Source organism: Larus michahellis, chromosome 3 (genome assembly GCF_964199755.1).
Source record: "Larus michahellis chromosome 3, bLarMic1.1, whole genome shotgun sequence".
Taxonomy (NCBI): domain Eukaryota; kingdom Metazoa; phylum Chordata; class Aves; order Charadriiformes; family Laridae; genus Larus; species Larus michahellis.
In genome coordinates this window covers 53792188-53816903 of record NC_133898.1, presented here as the reverse complement: position 1 = coordinate 53816903, position 24716 = coordinate 53792188, and the positions used below count along the sequence as shown (strand labels likewise).

At 47.5% G+C, this 24716-nt stretch overlaps 2 protein-coding genes across 7 annotated transcripts in view; one reads left to right on the top strand and one right to left on the bottom strand.

Annotated features, from left to right (window-relative positions):
- Positions 1-3588, top strand: part of KIF25 (kinesin family member 25) — a 44875-nt gene extending 41287 nt beyond the window's left edge. For all 3 annotated transcript variants that reach the window (XM_074580215.1, XM_074580214.1, XM_074580216.1), the window contains 2 exons: positions 1767-1922; positions 3176-3588. In XM_074580215.1, the coding sequence (XP_074436316.1) occupies positions 1767-1922; positions 3176-3333 (314 nt within the window). In that variant the 3' untranslated portion in view covers positions 3334-3588. The remainder of the gene's footprint in view (positions 1-1766; positions 1923-3175) is intronic.
- A 16017-nt stretch (positions 3589-19605) lies between these two features.
- The window catches only part of FRMD1 (FERM domain containing 1), a 43472-nt gene continuing 38361 nt past the window's right edge, over positions 19606-24716 (bottom strand). For all 4 annotated transcript variants that reach the window (XM_074580210.1, XM_074580213.1, XM_074580211.1 and 1 more), the window contains one exon: positions 19606-22987. In XM_074580210.1, the coding sequence (XP_074436311.1) occupies positions 22700-22987 (288 nt within the window). In that variant the 3' untranslated portion in view covers positions 19606-22699. The remainder of the gene's footprint in view (positions 22988-24716) is intronic.

Here is a 24716-nt window from a genome sequence, read left to right as displayed (position 1 = left end):
GTGTAATTGAGCAACAGTGTGTGTGTTTGTTCTCTCAGTTCAACCAGGATACCCAGTTACTTGGTCTGGGGCTCAGCGGGCCAGATCCTCCAGTGAAGCCCAGAACTGCGCTCACTTACATCAGTGTTAGATGGGGCGCCGCAGACTAACTGCGGACTAACCTCTGCCATCAGCTGCGCTGCTGGAGATTTGAAGGTGTTGGACTTGCTCAGATAAAAGTGAGGGCAGCTGTTAACTCGTGATTGTTTTAAAATGTGGACAAATCTAAGTGAGCAGCAGTAGCAGGCATCTCACACACTTTAAATGTACATCAGCACCCTGCCTTGTTTGCTCCATAGCCATCCTGGATCACTTACAGCATTTACTAAGTGGTCCCTTTTTAGCAAACTAGGTTTCAGTTTGAAAACTCAGCTAAGTGCTTTGTGGAAGTTCATCTGACCAAATGCAGATAATCAGCAGTTTGGCTGTACTCTCCTCACCTATTTGCAGTTTTCTGCTTTAGGGTGATATCCATTGTCTGAGGAGTCCACTGTCACCAACTACAAAAGAAGCCTGTAGACACAGACTCCAGTGAAGGTAGTCTGAGATAAATCCTATCTCAGATTATTGACACCCTGTGGCAGGGTCTTCCGAACTGTCTTGCTCTGTGCCTCTCTGCAAAGAGACTCTACCAATCCAGGTGTTTTTTTCTGTTATTGTGCCTTTTTACACTTGCCTCCTGAACACCTCTCCTGTTCTCCCAGTTGGCAAAATGCTGGCCTAAAGGGGAAACAAGATCCTGTACGGTCTCTCCAGAGGTGGGACAGAAGGCAGTTGTAGAAACCGTTAGCCCCATCTGACCATCCCACTACCATTAGCTCTGCCTAGCATCATGGATCACGTGCTCTGGATAATGAGAAGGGATGGCAGATGCATCTGTAGCTCATCCACTATCCTGAAGAAAGGCTGAATTTGAATAATGTGATGCTAAATGCTTATAGGAAGTTTCTCTTCCCCAAACGGCAGAAGTAAGGACAGGAGGAATCATACTTAACTGCACACTTACCCAGACTGCTCATAGAGTTGCAGTCTCGCAGCACCTCTTGAAATTGGTGCAACTTTTATTTGTAAACCAAGCCTTCCCAGTGTTGCTGGAGGGCAGCATAGCTACATCCCACCATGCTGGTTAAATGTTAAAGGGCATTGTCTTCCTCTATTGATTTTCTTACAGCAAATCACACCACAAACAAGAGCACGTTACAGACTTCGGTGAACACAGACCCCTCACATTTCTGTCTGCTCTACAGGTTTTTTTCTGCAGCTTATGACATCAGCGTCACTCCTGTTCTTCCTAAGGGATACAGACAGGGCAGTTGACTATTACAAAAACTGGTGGAACACAACAGGCTTCTCTCTGGAGACACTGTGGACTGGTGTTTTCAAAAGCAGTGTTGTCTGATCTTACGGTGTTCCTGCTTTCTCAGTTCCGTAATACACATGGAGCCAAGATGCATTGTACAGCTGAAGAAATACTTCAGACCATCTGCAGGCACTGAACCTTCTTTAACCTTCCTTCAAAGAGCAGAAGCACTGAACAATGTGTTGGCAGTTTGGAGTAAACAATCACTGCATCTTGCTTTGGCATGGGTGCACTGGAAGTCATGGTTCAGAATTTGTGTTCAAAAATGCTGCGTCAAAAGTAGATGATGGAACAACAGAATTTTTCACCATTACAGTTGAAGCAGCTTTGCTTAGTCTTACCGTTGCCTTTTTCTACACCGTACTAGGTATGTCTGGAGTGACAGGTGCAGTGCTGAGGGAGACGTCATTTATTAACCGCAGCTTGTCTGCCCTAGCAGACGTTCTTGGAGCAATAGCAGAACAGCGATCTCATGTACCATATCGGAACAGCAAACTTACGCGTTTGCTTCAGGACTCCATAGGTGAGGGATTATTCTGACTTGTGTTTAACAATATAGATTTCTTTTCCCAGTCTTTCCTCTCCTTTGTTGTGTAGAACTAGAGGGTGATCTTGTACTCCTCCATTGTATGTGGGCCTCTATTAAAGGCTCTGGCTTTGGAGCAGTGCGAGTACACTGTGAGGGTTCTGAACTCCTCCTGAATTTGGCTAAACCTTGTTGTTTCCAAGGTTCAGTTTAGGAATACACTTGGAATAATCACATCATCTCTAATAGGATTGTGTATGGGGTAATAATTGCATTTGACTGGTGTTTCACATCAGGTACAGTTTACAAGTTAAGCTTCAATCTTTATTACTACAGGGTGTAGTCACATGTTTGCACATTCCTTAACATTATGCCCTGTAGCAGTAAGACAAAGGAGGGAGGCTTTGGAACATATGCACGTACTGTGCTACAACTTCTTTTTGTGTTTGGGTCACTTCCTCTTCTCTAGCTCCTCGTCTACGCAGAAATAGTTTTAAAAGCAAGTGTAACTCCTGCAGCAACATCAGATTTGTGTCCATCCATATAGTATATTAGTCTGTTTTTCTTCATCCAGAAGCATCATCCCTCTAGTCTGCAGTTCAAGGCATTGCCAGGGACTGAGGTAACAGTTCTTCAGAGCTTCTGTGAAAGACTATTAATTTTTGCTTAACCTTTGAATTTCACCTAGCACTGGAGTGCCCCCTGTGAAAAGGGAAAGCCAAAGAAAGAAGTGAGTTTAGGAGCCATGTTGTATGGGCACTGAGCCTGGTTTTAACCACGCCTGCTGTGTGACTTGGGTGACAGTGTTAGGGTGAAATGGTGAAAGTGGCAGTTTCCTTGTTTGTTTAATCATTCTCTGTGAACTTCTAAGTCTGCTTTGCTTTATTATCATGCAAATAAGCCATTTTGCCATTACCCTGAATTTGCAAACATTTGACAAAGCTTAATGAAGTGCCCCGGCCCATAACATACATGCAGACTAACTGATGAAGCTCTAAGGGGAAAAAAAAAAAATCTACATTCCAAGTTGTGAAGCATTTATTCTACTGGGTCAACTATCATATTGTTAGTTGCAGACTCTCCTTGAAGAAGGTGTCTGTTTTTAACAGCCCTCTTCATGTACTATCTTCTGCTTCATAAAAGCTATGGTAACCTACGCTCATTGATGTGTAGAGAAATACATTATTTTCAGTAAGTTATACACAGGTAATGAGGTAAATAAGTATGTTTTGCCTTTTTCGTGGTTTTAGGAGGTGATGCTAAACTGCTGGTGATGCTGTGCATATCTCCTGACCAGAAGTACTTAACGGAATCAATGCAGTCTCTGGGCTTTGGAACTCGTGCTCGGCAAGTTCAGAGAGGACAAGTCAAGAAAAAAAATTTCCCAGTGCCGAGTAAAGCAAAATAAAACCCAAGACTCCTGTGGATTAGAGTATTATTAATGAGTTCCTCAGACTGAAATGTATATTGTTGTCCTAAAGCCATTCTTTTAGATATCAACTGCCAGATAAAATAAACAATCCTCAACGTGGCATTAGTGAGCCATAAACCTGCTGATAATGTTCTTGCTCCAAAGATAATAGCAAGTATTGACAACAGCTACCAACCATGGTGGAATGACATAGAAATAAATCAGGCTTTTTTAGGAAAGCTAATTCAAGACATGGTTTTGGTGTGTTTCCTTTGGGCAAGTAGAACTAAGTCAACAGAACCCTGATTCAGGATGGCTCACTTCTGAAAGGCCAAGGGTGCATTCTGTTTTCTCGGTGGAAGGCAGGAGTCTAAGTATCATTCCAGCGCTTCAAAGCAGCAAGTGAAATACTTCCTCCCAGTTTGGATTAATACGGGACGTGTCATCGTGGCTTCCTCTGCTGTCTAGCATGGATGGGGTCATTCCTAATGCACTACCGACAGGTAGGAGCGTAAAGGAACCCATCAGCTGTATTGAATGGAGTTCGGTTCTCTGGTTTTAGGTAGGAAATAATGGTACTACTGAGATGGAGAAAAAGGAGTAAGGCTGTATCTATTATCCCTCTGGAACGCAGCTCAGGAAGCAAATGAGGGATTATAGAACTTTCTGAAAACACACAAATGTTTGGAGTGAATCCCAGCTCTGCTGAGTTCACTAAGACTACAACTTTGCCTCTTCTGGGTTTGGTGGTGTTTTTTTTTTTTTGCTCCATGAATGCTAACGGCCCTGAACTTCAGATCCTAGCGGCAAATGGGACCTAACTTGTACAACTGTTTTAGTAGTAGTCTGGCCTGTGGTTTCACTTGCATTTCTGAAGCAAGTTAACCACATCACAACCTTGAAGGTGCACGTGAGAAAAGGTTAACTACGCACTTCTCTATCATGTGAACAAAACACCAAACACTCAGCTTGTGATATGATACTTGTCATCTTCAAGAGGCTTTCGCCCTCTTACACCAATGCTGAGATAACATCATGCAGGGCTTGTGAATGAAGTTACACCGGGAGAAGTTTCAAGGAAATTTAAGCAACGTCAGAGATGACAAGCAGTTCTCAGATGGGTAGCTGAGTTCAAATAACATCTGATGTGTTTTATGCACTGCGTTATTGCTCAGCAGAGGCCTCAGGATCCACTCTGAATTTTTACCTCCAGCAATCACTCTGTGTCTGGACTGGGAGAGAGGTCATTGGTAGGTCACTGCCAGAAGGCTTAAATTGCAGTGGCCTGCCCAAAAGGCTGGAGTTTATAGTACTCCAAGTCACTTAACCTTCACAAGCATAAATATTTATCCACAGATTATATAGCGTACTATTATTGGAATTTCACCCTTGAATATATAACAGCTGCTGTGTTGCATGCAGTGCTCTGGTGCTTAGAGCACGAGCATCGCGACCAGAGAGCTGTAATAATACTTGTTTTCCTAAATAATGTCACAAGGGTAAAAATGCCTTAACTTTACCTGATTCCAGCAGTAACAGATGGGTAGGAAAAGAATCTGGACATGGGACCTTATGAAGCTGAATGGTCACTAAAGCAGTCTCGGGGAAGAAAGTGTCAGAGCAAGGAACATTAGCCTGGTAAATGAAACGCAGGAGCAGACAGCTTGAAGCTCACCTTAGTCTCCTGACAGCTAGGCTACTGAAGCAGCCTGCATTAGAGCTCCAAAACACATTATGTGACAAGGGAGGGCTTGCTGAGTCCACCAGCATCTTTAAGCAAGTTCCTCAAATGTTTTTAAGGATTTGGCATTTCCTAAGCGTTACGTAGAAATGTAAGTTGTCATGAACCGTGCTTTCTTTCCTGGAGCTACTCTTAGAAACTTGGCATTTATTTACAATCTGTGTGGTAGGGAAAAAGCAGCAATATTTACTGTTAAAGCTGAGAAATAAACATCTCAACATCTCAATTATCAGCAAATACCAAAAGTTTAAGTTCCTACGTTAACTCTGCCAAATTGTGCATATGCAGCATTCCCTATTTCTGTTTTCCTTGTCAGCGCAGTCTATCACTTGCTGTTTGACCTACACTGAAGTGTACAGGATATAAAGGGCAGCAAAGTTAAGACTTTGCTCCAAGAACTTTCATTTTTGGAATTTCCTGGGTTATAAAGATGCGATTGCACAATCCCAGTGTCAGACGTGATGCACTGAAGGAAAGAAGGGTAAAAGTTGTAAGGGTGAAATGGCTTTACTCTGGCATCTAAGCTGAATCGTCCTTTGCCTGAAGCTTCACTTGGACCTGCTAAAGGAGAGGCAGGGATCTTCAGACATGTAACTTATGTCCCGAGGAGCACGGAAAAACACATGTGCAAGGCCCTATACTTCTTTTTTTTTTTTTTTTTAAAAAGTTTTCAGATCTTTTGAGCTTTGAAATGACAGCTATGTTAGAAAAGCAGCTGTGACAGATATTCACAGAGCTGACTTTAAGCTTTCCTTTTTTGACCAAAACCTGTCCTGATAAACCAGTCCTCATCATGTTGACACTGTAAAGCTGAAGCACACGTACCAACACTGGGAGAAAGAAAGTGATAACTGAAAGGATTATAAAGAATTGAGACGAGGTCATAAGCACCAGGGAAAAGGTGGTTGGTTTTAGAGTGCTCATGTAGTGTATTTGCTAATAGAGCTTTGCTCTCTGGAAGGGCAGGAGTGCAGGCAAATGAGAGTAAAAACTATGTAAGTTAGGAGAAAATCCTTTCGGTGAAGCCCATGAGTGTATGATCCAGAGCTCAGCTGGTCTCTTGATACACTGAAGCAACAGCACTCCCAACCCTCCTCTACCTCCTGCCAGCTCAGCTGGGTGATTTGGTCGCTGTTTTGGAGGGAGAGCCAGTATAGGGGGTCCTCTCTCCCGTCCATGACCAGCATGCCTTGGTGGTAGTCAACATGCTAACCTTGCACAGCCGGGCTCTCCTCCTCCTCCTCCTCCCCCGGGCCCATGCTTTCCGCTGTGACAGTTCAGCCAGTGCTCAGCTACACTGCACCTTCCACCCTCCCTGGCCAGCCATACGAAATAGGCATTTCTCCACAGAACAATGCAAAGCGCCACAAACACATTGGACTGGCCTTCAGATGCCCCTCCCAAATTTATTCTGCCACCTTCTTTGCTCTGCAGATGAGCTGAGCAAACCATTTTAGCAACAGTAGCTATGAGCCTCCACCTCCTCCTCAAAAAGCCTGCCCATTATTGAAACCACAGCCAGCACGAGAGAATATGGTCTCGTGAAACCACAGCCAGCACGAGAGAATATGGTCTCGTGAACATTTTGGTATCCAGCGTCCTGGTTTAGTGTGAAGTTGGCCAAGTCATCGATGGTGTGAAGCCTGACCAGCACAGCAGCGACCTGGGAGGCCCAGGGTCTGGTATTCATGCCAATGTACCCCAAGCACCTCACGTGAAGGTGAAAGCTGCTTCCACACTGCAAGCACCCCTCACACCCTGGCATCCTCTAACCCATGGGCCAAGCACCCTCCCAGAAAGCAGAACATTTAGATCCAGTTCAAGGACAAAGGATTTGAGCTCGTGTCACTCCCCACACAAGTGAATGCTCTGGCTTGTAGGACATCCAGCAGATCTGGAAGTGGGACTCTACCAGACCAACCCCCAAGTCCTAATAGCAAGTGCTTGTCTAGAGCAAAATACACGTACATGTAGACCTACACAAAGTTAGCAGAAGTCTAGACATATATAGAATCAGACAATAGCCTTCAAGATACAAATCCCAAATTTGGTACAGCTCAGTGCCCATGTTTCTCTGTGGATTTATCATTACAGATGGAATTTATCAGCTCTGGTTGTTGGTTCCCCTGGCAGCCAAGGCAAAGGGATTAACAGGATAGATCCACTTTCAGCAAGTACCTCTGCTTCCCTGGTCCAGCAAAGGAGTCCAGGCAAAGGCTTTAGAGCCCCAACTCTCAGTTTGCCACGGCCAGGGAAACCAATTGCTCAAGGGCCTGGTTTTGAAGGTCAGACAACTGCTGTGGAGGTTTTTCACTCATTTTTCCAACTTGATCCCTACTGCACCTACGCTGCTCTAACGTTACACTCTGCAGCACTGGTCCAACACGCTGCCTTTCAGCCTCCGCAAATCTGTCCCCCGTTCACTTGCGGCGCCTGGCTTTGCCTACGGGGGGAAGGCAGCGTGCAGGGGCGCAGAGCAGAGCATACGGCACAGGAGCTGCTCCCCACCAGTTCCCCATGAGGGTGTTTTCATCAGCGCCCGTAGTGAACGCGTCTTTGTGCGGGGCAGCTACATGCTCCCTGAGCTGCCGCACGCCGAGCACGTGTCTGCCACGCTGTAAATTCCCCCTGCAGGCCCTAGCACTCTGCACCCTCTGCAGACAAGCCATTAATCTTCCTCACCACCCAGGAGGACTCTTATCAGTAGGGCCCAAGGAAGCGACATGATCCACAATTGCTTAACAGTGCTGCATCTCATCACGGGGTTAAAAAAAAAAAAAAGCAGTAATTAACCAGCCAGTGCCTTTGGCCCACTCTTAAACAAAACCTTGACCTATGCTGACATTTGAAAATTATATATTTAATTTCCATATGTGGCTTCATGCCTTGGCAGCAGCCACACCACAAAGAGAGGCTGCTCTTGGTTTTAGCCGGGCTAGGGAAACCATAATTAGCATTGGAAAGTTCACAAAAATGTTTAATTTGTTATTAAATTGCCAATCCCATTTTATGAAGCACTTTTCCAAACCTCTGCAGAACGAAAGCACGGGCAGAACGAAGCGTTTATTGGGAAGGGCTTTCAGCTCCTGCTGTGGACAAGCAGTCACAAGCTGGTGGGTTTGCGAGCCCCTTCCAACCAGAGGAAGAGGGAGCAGGCGGGCCTGGCGTGCTGGAATGCCAAAGGTACTGCAGCCTTTCACAAAACCAACTTGGCGTTTGAGCACCAACATTAACCATAGCCCCAGCCTGACAAAAATGCAAGCCACATACCATACAAAGGAGGGCACGGGGGGATCTAATTGAAGGGCATGAGTGAGGGAAAATATTTTCTTCAATTCTTTTTTCTTACCTCCGTTTTTATCAAACCAGGTTTTGTTTTGCAATACATTTGCCCCTTTTAATTTTGTTTATATCAAGGGAGATTAAAAAGAAAAAAAGAAAAAAAAAAGATAAAATCTGAGCCTCCCTGAAGTCATGCAAGTATCTCCAGAGAGGCTGGGGTAGTGGACAGCCGCATTCAGTTTCGTTTATTTGAATTAATCTTTAATAAGTGGCAAGGTGCCCGTGGTACTGACTAAGGTTGGCAACACGTCCAAACAATAACCATCCAAAAGTTGCGTTGAACTATTCTTTGGTGACATTTAGAAGCGAGGGTTTCACAGCAGGGCCCTGGGGGCAGGGAGAGCCAACGCAGCGGAGGGACGGGGCACTGCAGTGCTCAAAAGGTTTCGGCCGGCGCCTGGCCACAGGCTGGTGCCGGGGACCGAGGCCCATGGCTGCAAAGGGTTGCAGGTTTGAGACAACCTATGGCTTCCCCAACGGCGCTGGCTTGCTGCAGGAACTGCGCGGGGCCGCACAGAGAGCACCGAAGACACCAGGGAATGCATCTTTGTGCTCTACTGCACACCCCTCTCTGAGCTCTTGGGCTGTGAGAGATGACCTTAACTGCTCCCTTACTTCATGACAACATCCCCCCCGCCTGTGATCTCAGATTAGGAAAAAAAAAAAAAAAAAAAAAAAAGAAAAAAAAGAGATGATCACTCTTCCCCATACCCAAGAGTTTGAGACTGACCAGAAAAAGCATTTGGAAGAGGAGTCCCAAACTCAGTATTTCAATGACATGACACAATGCTCCAAATTCACCTCGTTTGTTCAGTACATGATATCTCTCTAATGACTTGGAGATAAACCTCAGAGAACCTGCTGAAATGCTTAAATGGTCAAGTGACCAGACACATTCAGATGTCAGTACCAGCAGTTCAAACACCAGGGCCTAAATTCAGCAACAAAAGAAGGGGACTGCAGTGCTCCAGCTATCAGGACCAAGTATTTAGCATCAGCTTTGGCCGACAGAAACAACGTGGAGGGAAAAATCCATAGTTATCAAACAAATCCATAGTTATCAAACTCCAGGGACGTGAGATTTGCACATCCTACCCACAGACCTGCAGGCTTAAAGTTGCACCTCTGCTCAACTCCCTGGGGAACCACAGTTAAGCCAAGTTATCCCCCCCCATGTTCTTCCAGCTCCCTGCATGCTTGCAAGTATCTCCTCCAACACGTGTCCCCTCTTGCCCTTTTTCTGTGAAATGAAATTACTGTCCTCGCTGGGATGAGTCACTGCCCAGCAGTTCACTTAAAGGCAAGCACCGGGAGTGGTTTTCCCTCTCATTTTCCTCTGGACTTTACTAATCAGTTCCTTCCCTCTTCTAAACAAAAATAAAAACAAAACAAGAGAAAAAAAAAAAGCCAACGCCACTAATATAAAAAGCTTTGGAAGCCACACCAGAAGCTTTGAAGATCCAAGAGACAGAAGACGATACTTCCTCCCTCACTTCAGACGTTTGGGTTTTTAACAGCATGAGCCTCCTCCGCCTCTTTCCGAGGACACACACACGGACTCTGCCTACTGCGTGCTCTGACCTGGCATTTGGAAAAACACAAGCTCCAGGTCAAATTCACAACCAGCATTTTGCAGAGCAGACGATGCACTAGTAAGCAGTCCTTCTTTATGCTTTAGCTACAGGCCTCGCATACTTCAAGCCCTACGTGCTTTGGCCAGGCAGCACCGATGTTCCTGACACAACGTGCATTACCCAGGGTAGGTGGTTCAGTGCAGGCAGATAAAAAGGAGCAGGATGAGCAGCCCGTGCGGCTCTGGCTGGGTCTGCTGCCCAGGCTGAATCCACAGCGAATCACAGAATGGTAGGGGTTGGAAAGGACCTCTGGAGATCATCTAGTCCAACCCCCCTGCCAGAGCAGGGTCACCCAGAGCAGGTTGCACAGGACAGACAGTGCTTCACCCGCCAATGCTCTTAGTGTTTCACAATGCAACTTGAGCTTAGGCAGACAGATCTGACAAGTTATTTCATGGTGTCCGACTTGTGGGCAGCACTTCCCAACAGAGATGGGACAAAGTTCTCAAGAGGCAATTCAATATTGCAGCATCCAAATAGGGACACCTCACGGAGATGGCACAGGGCTCAATCCAGAGGGACTACAAACTGAGTGTTGGGAAGGTACCAGGCAGTGCAAAAGCTACTGCTCAGGCTGTCTCCAGGGGCCGTAAAGGGCATCGTGTCTCTGGACATTCCTCATTGATGCTGTCTTATGGAGAGACACGTGTCCCATATGCTGCCCTCCCAGTCTCCATCCAGAAAAAAGGCTTTATAATGCCTTTTTGTGGAAAGCTGGTGTAGATTCACTGTCAACATGTACCAGCCGGAAGTTACAGCAGTAACTTTTGCTGCTGTTCACCACCTAATGCCATGAGAGCAGAGAAACACCTTTTGGTAGCAAGCCCCTTAGATCAGCCAAGACGCTGCTGTGATGTACCCGTTGCACTCTTCACCTCTCCTCTTACCTTGGCTCAGGAAGACTCTGAAACTGCCCACAGGAGCTACCAGACCAGCAGCTGTGATGGGGGGGAACATGCAACGGGCAATGCAAAGGGAGGAAAAAGAGGTCCATAGCCTCACTTCTGCATCCTTACCAGAATCTGGTTTACCTGCAAAATTTGGCGTAGCATTTGCAACAGCAAGAGGCCGGATGAGACTGTGATGCCTGAACACAAGACGCTGTTCCTGCACATTCACCAGCATCATCTCCACGTGAACAAGGAGAGAAGACTTACAATGCACACACTGGCGTAGACACCACACAACTGTGGACAACTCACAACAGCCACTTTCAGGACACGGGATGCAAACAATAGGCCTACAGTTTGTCAGCATGAGCAGGTCTGTGTTAACCCTTTCCACCTCAGCCCCATAAATCCTGGCACATCAAAACATCACAACCTGTGCAATCCCAGCGGCAAGTCACAAACTCAGCTCTAAGGTATACAGAGAAAAGGCACACGAATTGATGAATAATGAAGATGTAAAAACATGCAGTTGCATGGGGCAGAGGAAGAGAAGCAAGCCACCTGCACAGTCACTGCAGTCCTGGGAGGGCTCCTGCTGGTGAGGGTACAGCTGCTACTGAAATCCTAGTAAAAAAACTTTTCTGGTAAAGCTACATAGCAGGGAAATGCAGCGCCTGGGGAAGATGGACACACAGCTATTACCTCCTGCTTCTCATGTCACCAGGACTGCATCCAGTCCAGTTATGGAGCTTGCATGAACTTAGAAGTAGCTATAGGCTACTACAGCTAAGGCCTTCTAATTCAGACCAACAGAGCAGCCACCTTCTCCACGCTCACACTTCTAGGAAGCATCAACCTCCTCTTGTCTGAGATGAGCACCTACACCCACAGGTTTGCTCCTCCTGTGTCTCTCCTGAAGTAAGCCATGCACTACCATGGGATGGTGAGGCAGCGCCTCTACAAAACAGACCAAGCCAAACCCGAGGAAGGGAAGGTGCCACTGAGGACACCTCTGCCCATTCGCAGGCAAGCCTGACGCTTCACAAGGCAGCGCCAAACTGCCTTCAGCCAGGATGCCTTTTAGGAGACCCCAAGCAAACACTCAGGATACCAACACAGCTTATGGTGACCGCTGAAATGCCAGCTTCCCGGGCAGGACAAGGCGCTCATGCAGGTCCACAGAGACCTGTTATCTGGGGGTACACAGCTGGTTCCAGTACACAATTAAATTACACCCACCACTGACACTGCCGGTGACTACAGTCCAGCACCCACACATAAAAGCTGCTCCACAACAGCCAAGAGCATCTTGCAACACCAGTGCTTGTGACTCCTACAGTGAACAACACTTAAGCAAGACTGAGAGGTAAGTAAGCCCTACCCCACCACCCCAGCAGGGCTCTCCTTACTTCTCTCCTAGGCAGCTTATCCACAGAACCATGAGACTGGAGCCTGCTGGTAACTCTTCTCCCATGGAGTCTGCAGAAACCACATCCTTTGTCTGGCTCTTCTCCTCAGAAGGGAGCTGATTTCCTGTGCTTTGAGTGCCTCCTTTATAGCAACCTCCACCTGGACCTGCTACCAGCTGCAGCAAGGTAAACACCTGAGCTGCTGGCAACACTTTCTGGCCCCTGCTCACAGGCAGAGGAGAACAGCTTAGGGACACCAGAAACCACCTGGTGCTCCTCCATGCCTAGGATGTCACGGCTGAAACAGAATGTGAGAATTGCTGTCACTGTGCCTTGCGGGGCTCTGCGTTTTATCCAGGCATCCTCTACGTGGGGAGAAATTGTACGTGAAGCGAAATTGTGGGCACCTGCCTGGAGTTGGAGAGGCAGCTCTGAGCCTGCAGGATGGCATCAACAAAGCAGGGCCAGAGTGGTGGCAGCAGCAGTCGGGGGCAGCAGCTTTGGGGAGTCCTTAAAGCTTGTTAGCCTTAAAAGTGCTAGGTTGTCCAAAAGCTCAGCCGATGCTCTGGCAACGTCCTTGGGAAAGGCAGCCTTCAAGAGCTCCAACCCTCCTCTGTTTATTCTGAAAACAGGCTAAAATCAGCATCGTGGCTGTAGAGCTCTCCCTTAGCATGCTAGCCCTCTATTTTTCAGCAGTAATTCTGCTTTGGATTTCAAAGTGGTTTGTGTTGAAGCAGATTGGCAAGCAATGGTTTGTACCCTCTCTATTATTTGCAGTGAATGTTAATCAAAATTGTACCCAGCTGCTCCCACAGCAAACTCTGCTGCTCATCCCCTGCTGCAGGACGTGGCTAGCTGAATGCCAGCATGGCAGCCCGGCTGGGCTGGGACTGGCCAGGGGCACGGCCCCCATGTCCGCACCCCCAGCCTCAAGGCATTTCCTAAGTGTGAGTTTGGATCTAGACGTTCAAAAACACACCTGCACTTGGGGGTCTCTTTATTGCCCTTCTGGCATGGGCCGTTTGAGCAGTCCTATTGCCAAATTTTCCCTTCAGCCAGGTATGCTGGGAAGGATTCCTTGCTTTTCTTATTACAAGTTGTGAGCCTTATGCAAAAGTGTGACTTGGGGACCTAGAGTTTAAAAAGACCCATAGTGTACTGCAACACTTGTGAGAAATGCAGTCAAAGCTGGCAATATTAATATTGTCCATCTGGCCTTGGGTGTCTCATCTGCCTTAATGTACCCACTCTGGTGACCAGCATGTCCTTCTTGGCCATCCCAAGAAGGGGAGCTCCCAAAAATGCATCTCATAACCCATTAGCACTTTAACAGAGGTATTATAGGAGCCCTCTGTTCATGTCTGACTAGAAAGACCACGGGGAGAAAGTCTGCGTTAGCCACACAAAGGTCATATGGGCAGAAAGCCCTCCCTGAGCCCAGCAGCAGCTATGTGTGCCAGAGGAGAGGACAGGGGCATTGCCGGTGTCACTGGTCCTGCAAACGCAGAGAGCTCAGGATCCACCTCAGCAGACCCTACAGACAAAACCCAGGCTGGCATCCTGTGCTTCCTCCATACACGCAGCAAGCCTCTTAACCCTAAATACAGGAGCACAGCCCACAAGCCAGGCAAGAAAGATTTCAATAGCACCGCCAGGAATAACAACAAACTGCAGCACAGACCTTATTTCCAGCAGTGGGTAAGCGGGGGTGCCTCAGAAGAGGGCTAAAAGCCTCCTTGCTCTCATCCCCCAAGTCACGCCTGGAGGAGAGAAAAGTACCTGGCTTCCTACAGCGCATGTTTTTGGTCAGGGATCTCCATCCCGATAGCCAGAGCTCTTTGGAATGCACTCGGGTGTGAGACAGTGTGGAGCCGGGGGCAGGGGGGGGTAACCCCGAAGCCTGCAGCCAGCAGAAGAGCAGGGAGGGGCTGCCTCAATCCAACCCTTCCAGTCTGGAACCCCTTCGTTAGAGACCGAGCCACGTTCAAAGCTTCATTTTCTAAAAGGGTGGAGAGCATGGTTGTGGGAATCAGGCACAACTCGGGCTGTTTGTCAGCTGGTCGTAGCAAAGAGGCCGAGTATTTTCTATGGTAATGCAAACTAATTTTTCCTACACCGAATGCTCTACTGTTGCTGAAGTATTCAGTGGTATTTTCCACGTGGTGGCCTGAGACTTCAGGCTTCTAGCATGTGCCATATCCAATTATCTAATCGTGTATTGAGAACAGCAGTGATTGGAGAAAGAAAAATAAAGATTGGTATAAATGTATTTATGAGATCTAAAATAAAAATGTGAGGCTAATATTTCCAGGAATAAAAATAAAGCAGAATTTTAAAATACCACAGCTATGTTCTTCAGGACCTCATATTCAGCTGCCCCTGCAGTCTACCAGAAAGAATAAATACGATTTTTGTTCATTATATCTCTGTGGTAGAACAACGGACTTCCAATGCGAGGGTTGCTATCTGGATCTTACTCTAACAACTACAATCCCCTCCTTACAGACCCAAGTTCATGGTCTAGGACGGATGCAGCAGTAGCTGGTGTGAAAATACAGTATGGCCATGGGCTGAAGCATGCCCCTAAAAAATGAGCTGCAGGGACACAGTATGTGCCAGCAAAGGAGGAGCGGGAACTATTTTGAGGTGGGTTTACTTTATAAAACGTTTGGATGTGAGAAGTGAAATCATCCATGGGGAAACAAAGTTCTTCCTGCTCATTTCTGCATCATTCCATCGCCTCCTCCGGCCCGTCCCTGCTGACCGATGGCACCTTGCGTGTACCAGATTCGCCCCTTTCCTCTGCCCCCCTCCATGAGGAAGCCCAGCGCTGGTGCAGCGATCGGGGCTGTTGCAGAGCGTGCTGAGCTGGCAAGGTGCTGGCACCCCATACCCTTGCACCGGGCGGTACGTCTCGCCCAGCCACGGACCCAGCTGCCCCGGCTGAAGGAACACAGCAAAAGGGCCCAAACAGCAGCCCACCACTAGCATTTAGCTGCCCAAGGGGCTCACGGAGGTGGGGTCACAGATGGAGTGATGCACTTCACTCAGAGAGAAAAGCAATGAGTCATTAATATAAAACAGGGATTTAACAACGTTTGATAGTAAATGTGATGGTGTTTTAAAAAGATTCGATGACAGGGTATACTGGATTATTTACTACAGAGAGGCCAGGGTGAGACAAGCTGTCAGGGAGACCCTCCCATTGAGTCGAGGTTCAGAAAGGACCCCCTTGCTTTCTAAGCTCCTTCTCAGAGAGGAGTCTAGGTGTGGCTGGATCCAATCCTACTTCCAGACTTGGTCAACAGTTTATGTCTGAAGGGTTATATATGCAAAATCAATCCTTTATATCACTTAGCTAATATTTCAAAGTTTAGCATGCTATTAGTCACTTACTGAGAACCTGTTGCGGCAAGGAATCTCTGAATCTCAAGCACTAACCTTCAGAGGTTACTACCTTGAGAAGTAACCTACTGAAGGAGAGACCCTGGCACGCAGCCTGCTGCCGTGCAGGAGAGCTCAAAGGGCTCTTGGGCTGCTCGCTATAGTCATATTTGCATATCGACCACAGTACGAGCGTTGTGGTCAGGTGGGCACATTGCTCAAGTTAGCCCTTGGCTATCGTGTTGTTATCTGTCTCCTCAAAACCACGCTTAGCCCCAGATGCCACCATCATGACTAGATGCACCCGTTGTGACCACCACGGGTGGTTATCGCTTGGGCAGGGTTACAGGACATAAAGGTGAAGTTGGCGCCTCGCGGGGAGCGCACCATCACAGGTGGAGCTGGGCTGTGACAAGTGGCAACAGGCAAGTGGTTGCAACAGTGTGCAAATGTCATTAAAAATTCAGTATGGAATTAAAAATTCTGGATGTCTGATTTCCTGGATGGGGCTAAGGGACACACTCAGTGATGCTGCTCTGACACCTGCAGAGGTTCTGCAGAAAGGAGGCAGCTTGGCAGTGAAAGAAAAACCCCTTCACTGAGCAGTACCCAGGGCTTGTCTACACCCATCCTGTCTCCAGCGATGCCCCATGCACAGTGCCGAAGGAAATGCCCGGCACAGAGCAGGCACACAGCCGCACTGCCCCAACTACAGCCTCTCATGTTACAACTGTGGCCTTGTTTGAGCAACCAGGACTAACTTCTCTTCTAACACCTGGGAAAATTGCACTTTTAGAAGACGCTAGTGTCTGAATTTGTGAAAATATTTACTTTATAGGCAGCTATGGTATGAGGATTTCAAGGTCTCAGTGTTTTCGAGCTCACCAGGTGCAGGATGAGAAGGGGCAAGACCCAGGCACTTGACCCAAGCTGGCCAACAGGATTATTTCATATCAGAAACATAACATTCAATATCAACTAGAAAGTTTGCTGTGTAGTGCCCTCTCTTTCCCTTGATAGTGGCAGTCCAGAGAATTCCTTGCCCCGGTGCCAGACCCCTGAGCCCTTCCCTTCCTCCCGAAGCCACAGCGCTCGCAGTGTCCAACATTTGCTGTCCCCTGCTGGGAGTGCACAGCTTCCTGCTGATAGAGCGGGCTGAGTATAATCCTGTACATGTTATATTGGTATTGGGATCAATATTGGTTCTTCAGCGTCATTGCTGTTAATTATCTGGTCCTATTCTATTAAATCTGTTTGTATTTCAACCCTCGGGTTTCCTTGTTTTTCCCGATTCCCTTTCCTGGGTGGGGAGGAGGTCATCGGGTGACAGAATTGTCTAAACGACAATGAATTGTTGTGGGTTCCTCAGACGGTAACAAACTGTTTGTGATTCTGGGACTCCCCATCCCGGGGGTATATGGCATTGAATGGCCTCGTCTTCCATGAAACGACTTGTTGGAGCTGGTTTTTTTTTGAACTAACATCAACACTTCACACCTAGAGCATCCCCTGCCAAGGACTCCCACAGGCTAAGAACCAACAGCTTTGTCCCCGGTGCAGTCTGGGCACCTCACTCTCTGTGCAGGAACCAGAGGTGCTGCCCCGCTGACCTGGGAACTCTCCATACACTTTCTGCCGGGAGCCGGTGAGCACACGATGGCCACCAGCCGCCTCGGGGCCCACTCGCTCGACTACCCACCTCCCAGCAGCTCTGGCCTGCCTGGGCCCGCGTCGCAGCCGGCCGTGTGTCCCTGCCCCCGGCAGTTTGGTCCCTCCCTGGCGACGTGCTGGCAGAAGCTGCCCGAGGTGTCTCCCCGGCCCCCAGCACCACTTAGCCACCCCCCTGGCAGCTCTGCGTGAGGCGGCTCGGCCCAGCCGGCACCGGCGGCGGGAGGTGGCAGCCTGGGGCGGCGGCTGGAGCACCCTCGGCCCGGCCCTGGCCCGCAGCCGCGGCTCCAGCCCGCCCGTAGCCCCGGCCGGAGGAGCCCCGGCCATAGCGCAGCGGCCGCCGCGCTCCTCGGGCGCCGCCCGGCGCCCCGGCCCGGTACTGCCGCCAGCCGGTCCGGGCCAGGCCCCGGCCCCGCGACGGGGAGCGCAGTGCCGTCCCGGGCGTTTCCCTGCGGCCCCCCGAGCGGCCTTACGCGTGGCCTAAAGGCTCGGGCCCCGTTGTTAACACAGGGGAAAGGGGCGGTGCCAGGGGCCGGGAAGGCCGCGGGGGTGGGCCGCGGGGCAGGCCCGGGGCCCGGCTCCCTCTCGGCCGTTCCCAGCCGCACCCCGGCTGTTCCGGGAGCGCCTTTTTGTGCCCCAGCTGGCCCCGCTGCCGCCGGCGGGCTGGGAACAGCCCCGAGGGGGCACGTTTGTTCCCTGCCTCCTCCCGCCCCTGCTGGTGGGGCCTGCATGAGAGACGGGGAGGCACCGAGGGGAAGGCACCCAGAGAAGGGGCAGGGTCCATAGTGGGGGCTGTGAGGTAGAGATGCGGGCAGCTGCAGGGGCAGAGGAGGCAGGGGTAGGGACGAGGAGAAGCCTGGACAGCCTGACCAGGAGACACCATGACCACCCATTGCTAAGGGCTGCAGCAGGGAGCTTGCCCACCAGCGTGAGTCTCCATGAGCAGTTCTTGCTCAAAAGCATTAAGGCTTTTAAAACGGTGTCAGCCCTCAGTGTCTCAGGCGTCGCTGCCAGGAACTCCACCAAGGAACTACTCTCACTTCACCCCTCGGTGTTTTAAAACACCCCTTCTTCCCCGCCAGCTTTAGCACGCACCGTCAGACCTTCCCTCCATCCAGCTCCCACACTTAGCACACCTCAGCACAGACCAGCTGCAGTGCTATTTTCCCCATCCCACGCTGCATCGCTTTGATGAACCCACACAGGATTCCGGTACCCCGAGAACCGGTACCACGAGAAGCCCCATCTTCAGAGACAGACTCATCCTACGTATTCTGATCAGCAGCAGTGCACCCTGGCAGGCAAAGTGCTATTACTTGCCAAGAAAAGAAACAAAGAGAAGTGACAAAGCCCTTCAGTTAGAAGATTTAACATTTGACTATTATTTAATTTTACCTCCATAGAAAGCTCCATCTGTAACCAGACCACTTCCTTCTAGCATCCCCAAACCAAAGCTGGATGAGTCCCTGAAGTCCTCGAAAATTTATGTACGGGAAACAGCACGTACTGGACAGGAACATGAAGTACAAGATGGGAAGTCATAAGAACAGGGGCAACACTACAATATCAAAGTACATAAAATTTTACTTTTTTTTTTGAATGCTAGCTTTAGCAGTCCATAACATAAAGAAAAAAAAAATATATATATAGGGGACAACCCTAATCAGCAAGCTTCTTCAAGAAGTGTGAATCGTTATACTATAGCACCCCTTAATAGATTTATGTCCCAAGAAAAGCAGAACTTTCCTTTACTCATGCCAGAGACCAGGCCAGCAGGTTAGGTGACTTATGGCAGAAGAGCTCTTCAGCAGCGCTCTGCATCACGTTGTCTGCTGTGCCCATCCTCAGATGCGGCCCCCGGGAGGATGCTGACAGGATCTCTCTACACCCTTGGGAGTTCACACGCTCGGTTTTCTTGACTAACTACCATGAGCGGCTTAACTTGTCTCTTCAGTTAGATTCAGCTCCCATTAGTGTTCCCGCTGACTCCAACCTGCTCGACTGGGTCCTCAGGGCCTGACAGAGGCCCCTGTGGCCACGTGCCGAGAATGGCTGCAGCACCTCTGGGTTTGCCATCACAAGCCAAGCTCACATGCATTACAGTCTGGCAGCAAATTCATTTCTGCAACCTACCTGTCTCAAATGGAAGATTTCACTGACATGGACCCCTTGGAAGAAAAAAAAAATTGTAAGATACACAATTACCATTTTCTAGTCATACTTTATTGCAGGTGTACATATAATTATTTATATTTTAAACAAGAAATTCCTTTCATGGAAAGGAGAAACTTTTACCATTAAAATAGAGTGATTACACCATGAGTATTTTACAAATATGTACAAATATTGGCAGCTAGTTTCTAACATCAGCTGATAAATGCTTACACATTACCCTCTACCAAACTAATCTAAACCAAAAATAATAAAGAGACTTTCTAAATCCAAAGATGAACAAAAAATAAATCTACTATTAGTAGGAACAGGGTGGTTTTTTTTTTCCATATGAATACAAAAACTTGCATAATAGATATTCACAGTGCTTGTAAGATATTAATTCATTCTCAGTCTACACACACAAGTGTCTGGTCTCCCCTTCATATGCATATGTAACTTAAGAGTACTGGAGGGAGCTGTGTAGACCACTGGGAAAGATGGTCAGACCTGGAGAGTTTGCCTTCCCCACCAGCCATGAATAAATACAAGAAACCCCACGTACATACAAGGCAGCGGATGCTCACGCGAGAGCCAATCACACTGTTTTTCAGGCACTGGTGTATTTTGTAACCAGCGACAGCAGGATTGCAGCATTTCGTCGAATCCACTGAATGCTTGGTAACCGCAAAAAGAAAATCCCAAGCTGCTCGGTGGCAATGAACACTTCAGTAAGGTGGTTAGGCTGAAGCAGGCATGAATGTGATTGTCTTTGAAACATGGGTGCACATACGTGAGCACGTGGTGTACACATGTTTTACGACACCTTTCAAAACAACTCCACCTGCTGAATTTTCACCTTTTTTCCTGTTAGCAACCATCACCAGAATCAGGAATAACTGTACTTCTACATGTGTGGGAGAGAAACAGTTTAGCAGGGCTGTCACTCCAGACCCCCCCAACCTTTTCCATGGACAGACGGGCATTGCTGCAGTAAGAGCCATCCCTCCAGCTCCACAGCAGCTGCAAGAACAAGGCTGCTCCCTGCAGCACAGCCATGGGCCTCCTGGATCCTGGCCGTGCCAGTCTTCTACGGCTTATGGCCAAACAGGCTCCAGACAACAGGGAGCAACCGACAGCACAAGGCTTGACTGGACTGTCCATGAGCAGCCAGATGTCCTTTACCCATTTAGATGAGTTTCTTTTGGATGCAGTAAACATACCTCAAAGTATTCTGTAAACTGGCTTTGCTTGGAAGAAGGGAAAAGAGGCTATGGTGAACACACAGCTCCTAATTAATTTTTCATTACAAAAAGAAAGAAAAGTGTGATCAAAGAGGGCATGGTCAATTAAGTCGTGGCTACAGTGAGCTTGTGCCCATCATTCATTCCTCAAACACAGAGCTGGGGTTTGATGCTGGATTCATCTGAGGATGTACTGCCACTGATGCCACTTCAGTAAATGCAGATGCACCTGGATTCTCTGTCTCTACACCACACTTGCACAGAAGTAGTGAGATGACAGGCTTCATGGATTTGCTATTTTAACAGTTCACGGGAACGCAATTTACCAGACAACTGCTAAGCCTGCGAGCCCACCAACAAAGCAGCAGCTCAAACCCTCCTAGTCGTGGTCTGGCTTCCTCCCGTTCTTGAATTCATCTACCTTAAGCTTTTGAGTGATTGACACTGCACAACACACGCTTCCTCAACCAGCAGAATAGTATCAGTCTGCTTCTAGAGTTTGCCAAAAAATTATTAGCTTCCACCTGCAAGGCTGTCAAGAGCTGGGCACAGGTTACACATGCCTGCAAGTACAAACTTCCCAAATGCTGGGAATCGATGAGGGGAGGAAGTACTGGGGGAAGACTGGGAAGGAAATCAAACAAACTTACATTTATTTGGATGTAATAAGGTGGCAGAATATTTTCCACACCAAATACTTGACTCAAAGAGCATAATTATCATTATTTTCCTAGTAAAAGCCAGCACAGCCAGCTCCACCACTGAATATCACCAAACAAGTACCCTTGGTTTGGCACCCAAACACTCTACGCTTCCACCAGCCCCAGCCCTGGAGCACCACACACTCACATTTGCATGACCTATCCGTGACTAAGTTGGACACAGTCACTCTGTCTGTCCTTCCAAAGTGACTTTCTCCAGTCCATACTTGTCTCCTAAGCAGAGGAAAAATTTCTAAGGAACAGATTTATTAAAAAAAAAGAAGAGAACAACATAAGAGTATGATTCAAAGCAAGGGATGATCATGCCTGGACAAATTCTCCAGTCACACTCCTGTCTTCAAGAGCCAGTCAATTAACGCTCTTGTCTTCTGTACTCTCAGCAGCAGTCATTTGTCATTTTTTCTGTCCCCTCCCCCATCTCCCCAAGGGTATAAGCATTTATTTACCAATCTGCACCATGGCAGTAGTAGACAGCTGAGAGACAGTTCCATTTGTTGCATTAAAGAAGAAAAAAAAAAAAAAAGAACGCACTTTGTATTTGGCTGGATGCTTACAACAAAACAAAACAACAACAAGAACAAAAAGAGAGAAATAAACTCCTGGCAGAGCAGGTCTCGCTCCCAGTAAAGCAAATACGCAACTTGTATTCATTACAACAGGAACAGGCTAGACACTTCCATACACAGCCCTCCAAATGTGCTCAGTATATCCTGGCCTGACAGCTGTTGGCAGTGTTGCAGCAGCACATATTCAAGACAACCAAACTATCTGTACACTAGCATTAACATAAATGGACTGCAAGAGAAAGGCAGGAAGATAAACTGACATAGACTTTAAATTTCTTTCTGATAAATCCATTTAGACACAGTGTTCGCTTTACTAGCTCAGCGTCAGTTTTGGTCCACTGTTTTTGGTTTTTATGTTGGTTGTGTCACTGCTAATGGTGCAGGCCACTTCCATTTTCTGCTCAGACACTTCAAACGCCAACGTTAAGTGCTACACTCCAGTTGATTTGCCCTGTAGTCAGGTCTGCAAAAGTGATGCCACTTACTGATTATGGAGCTGAATAACAAAGCTGCTCACAACCTCCTGCAAGAACCAGAGTGACATCACACGTGTTAATGAGGTATATATTTCCATGATGAGCTGTTTCCTGGTATGGAAGAGCTCCAATCTCATTACACCACAAACTCCTCCGGGAGCTGGTCCTCTCCCAGAAGATCCAAGGAGAGGCAGTTCATGGATCGCTTCCCGTAAAGGGCAGACTTGGTTTTGCAGTCCGCCGTGGAATAAACGCAGCCATAGATGGACAGCTTATCCTCCAGGCTGCAGCCAAACGTGTAGCTGTGGGACGTGTCTGAAGACAGCGTGGCACTTAGTGGCGGGTGCCGGTGCTTGTAAAGGCGGATGTCATCTAAACTCTGGCTGTGCTGGTCCGTGCAGCTCCTGCTTTTGGGTGATCTGACCTGCCAGTTCAGTAAGACACACACGAATAAGAACAATGAGCTCAGATACAGCCTAAGGATGCTGGCTATGCATGCTACACATTTTCCAAAATTGTTCTTCCACTCCTTCAAAACAGCCCCGCCAGCCTTCTGAAGGATGTTGGCTTAATGAAGAAGCTGTGAACCATTAAGAAATCACAAGTGCATTAAGCTGCCCTGCCATATTGAGCCAGATCCTGATCTCTCTGCGCTGTGTTCTCAGCATCCAGTACCATGGACGAAACACCTGACAGGTACTGACACCTGAATGACCTGACACTTCTTGGCAGATCCGTGCAGTCATCCTCAAATGGACAAAGTGCATGTAACAAAAAATTAACTGCTTGAACGCACTGAGTTAGTGAAAGTCTCATGAGCTGAAGGGAGGGTTCAGAAGGCAACCATGCAAACTAATGGGTTATGGTGTCCAAAATTCACTAAGTGCAACACAGAGTTTCATCTACATAGCACTGTTCAGCAATAAAGAAAACAGGAGCAGCAAACCAGCAGTAATTCCCAGAGGCAGTGTCTTGCTACACGAGCTGTAGTGACTCGGCCTCTTTGGAAGAGTTACAGACTATGAGACATTTCCAAATTCCCCACCTGATTTTTCTTGCTCTGTCTCTTCATAATCAGCTTTTAAATGACAATATTAAGGCTGATTTCAGTAACATCACTTTTAAAGCAAAATACTTCTGCTGGCAACATGGTAAACTTCCTCCCAGTATCACTTCTCTCACCTCCACAGGATGGGAATTAAAAAACTGCCCTGAGGAAATCCTGCACTGTCTCAGCTGTGCTCCCAGACAGGGCATATGCTGAAATCCAGTCCTGCAGCGTTTAGTTGCATGGCCTTGCAAGGAAGGTTTCGGGGTTAGTTTTTTTTTTTTTTTTTTAAAGATGCACCAAATAGTTGATGCATAGAAGTGGCAGCCAGGTCTTTGCAATTGCTTAGACAGTACTGTGTTGATCAGAAACGTTCTTATGAAAGAGATGCCTCCTGATCAACTAATAGCATAAGCATGTGTTGGTAAAAACATTAATGTTAAAAACATTACTTTAAGCAAGATACCCACTCCCTGCCTTGCACTCTGAAGTCATTTCACTCAAATATAGGAATAAGTTCATTATGATTTGTACCACACAGTCTTCAGTTTTGGAAAAAATAACACAGATTTTATTTAAATCTCCTGTAGCACTTTACAGACTATTTTGCTGATAAATAAAAACTTCTTATCACTTTTGAGTGGGTCCAGGAAGAAGCATGAATACAGAAAAAAAAAAAAGTCCTAAGTGATTAAAGTCCTTGTGCAGTAAAGTTCAAGAAGTAAAGGGGAAAATGATGAACAGATTTTAAAAATTCTTTCAGCAGATAAGGCTAATTTGGATTTAGAGGGAGAAGAAATGGTGCAGGCCTGGTGGATTTTTATTGTTGGGGGTTTTTTTTGGGTGTTTGCCTTTTTTTTTTTTAAAAAAGAAAACCACACAACATTTCTACCCCAGTGGGTACAGCTATACTTTGAAAAGAAATATTGTTTGGCCTTAAAAAGACATTTTAATAAGCTTTTTCCAAGCACAACTTCTGATATGACATATTTTACCTTATATAGTTGCCTTTTGTCAAGGGTCTGAAGAAGAGAAAATGTTGACAACAAAGACTTCAGCGCACACACATAGTATAATTGCACAAACGATAGTAATTAGAGCTTGA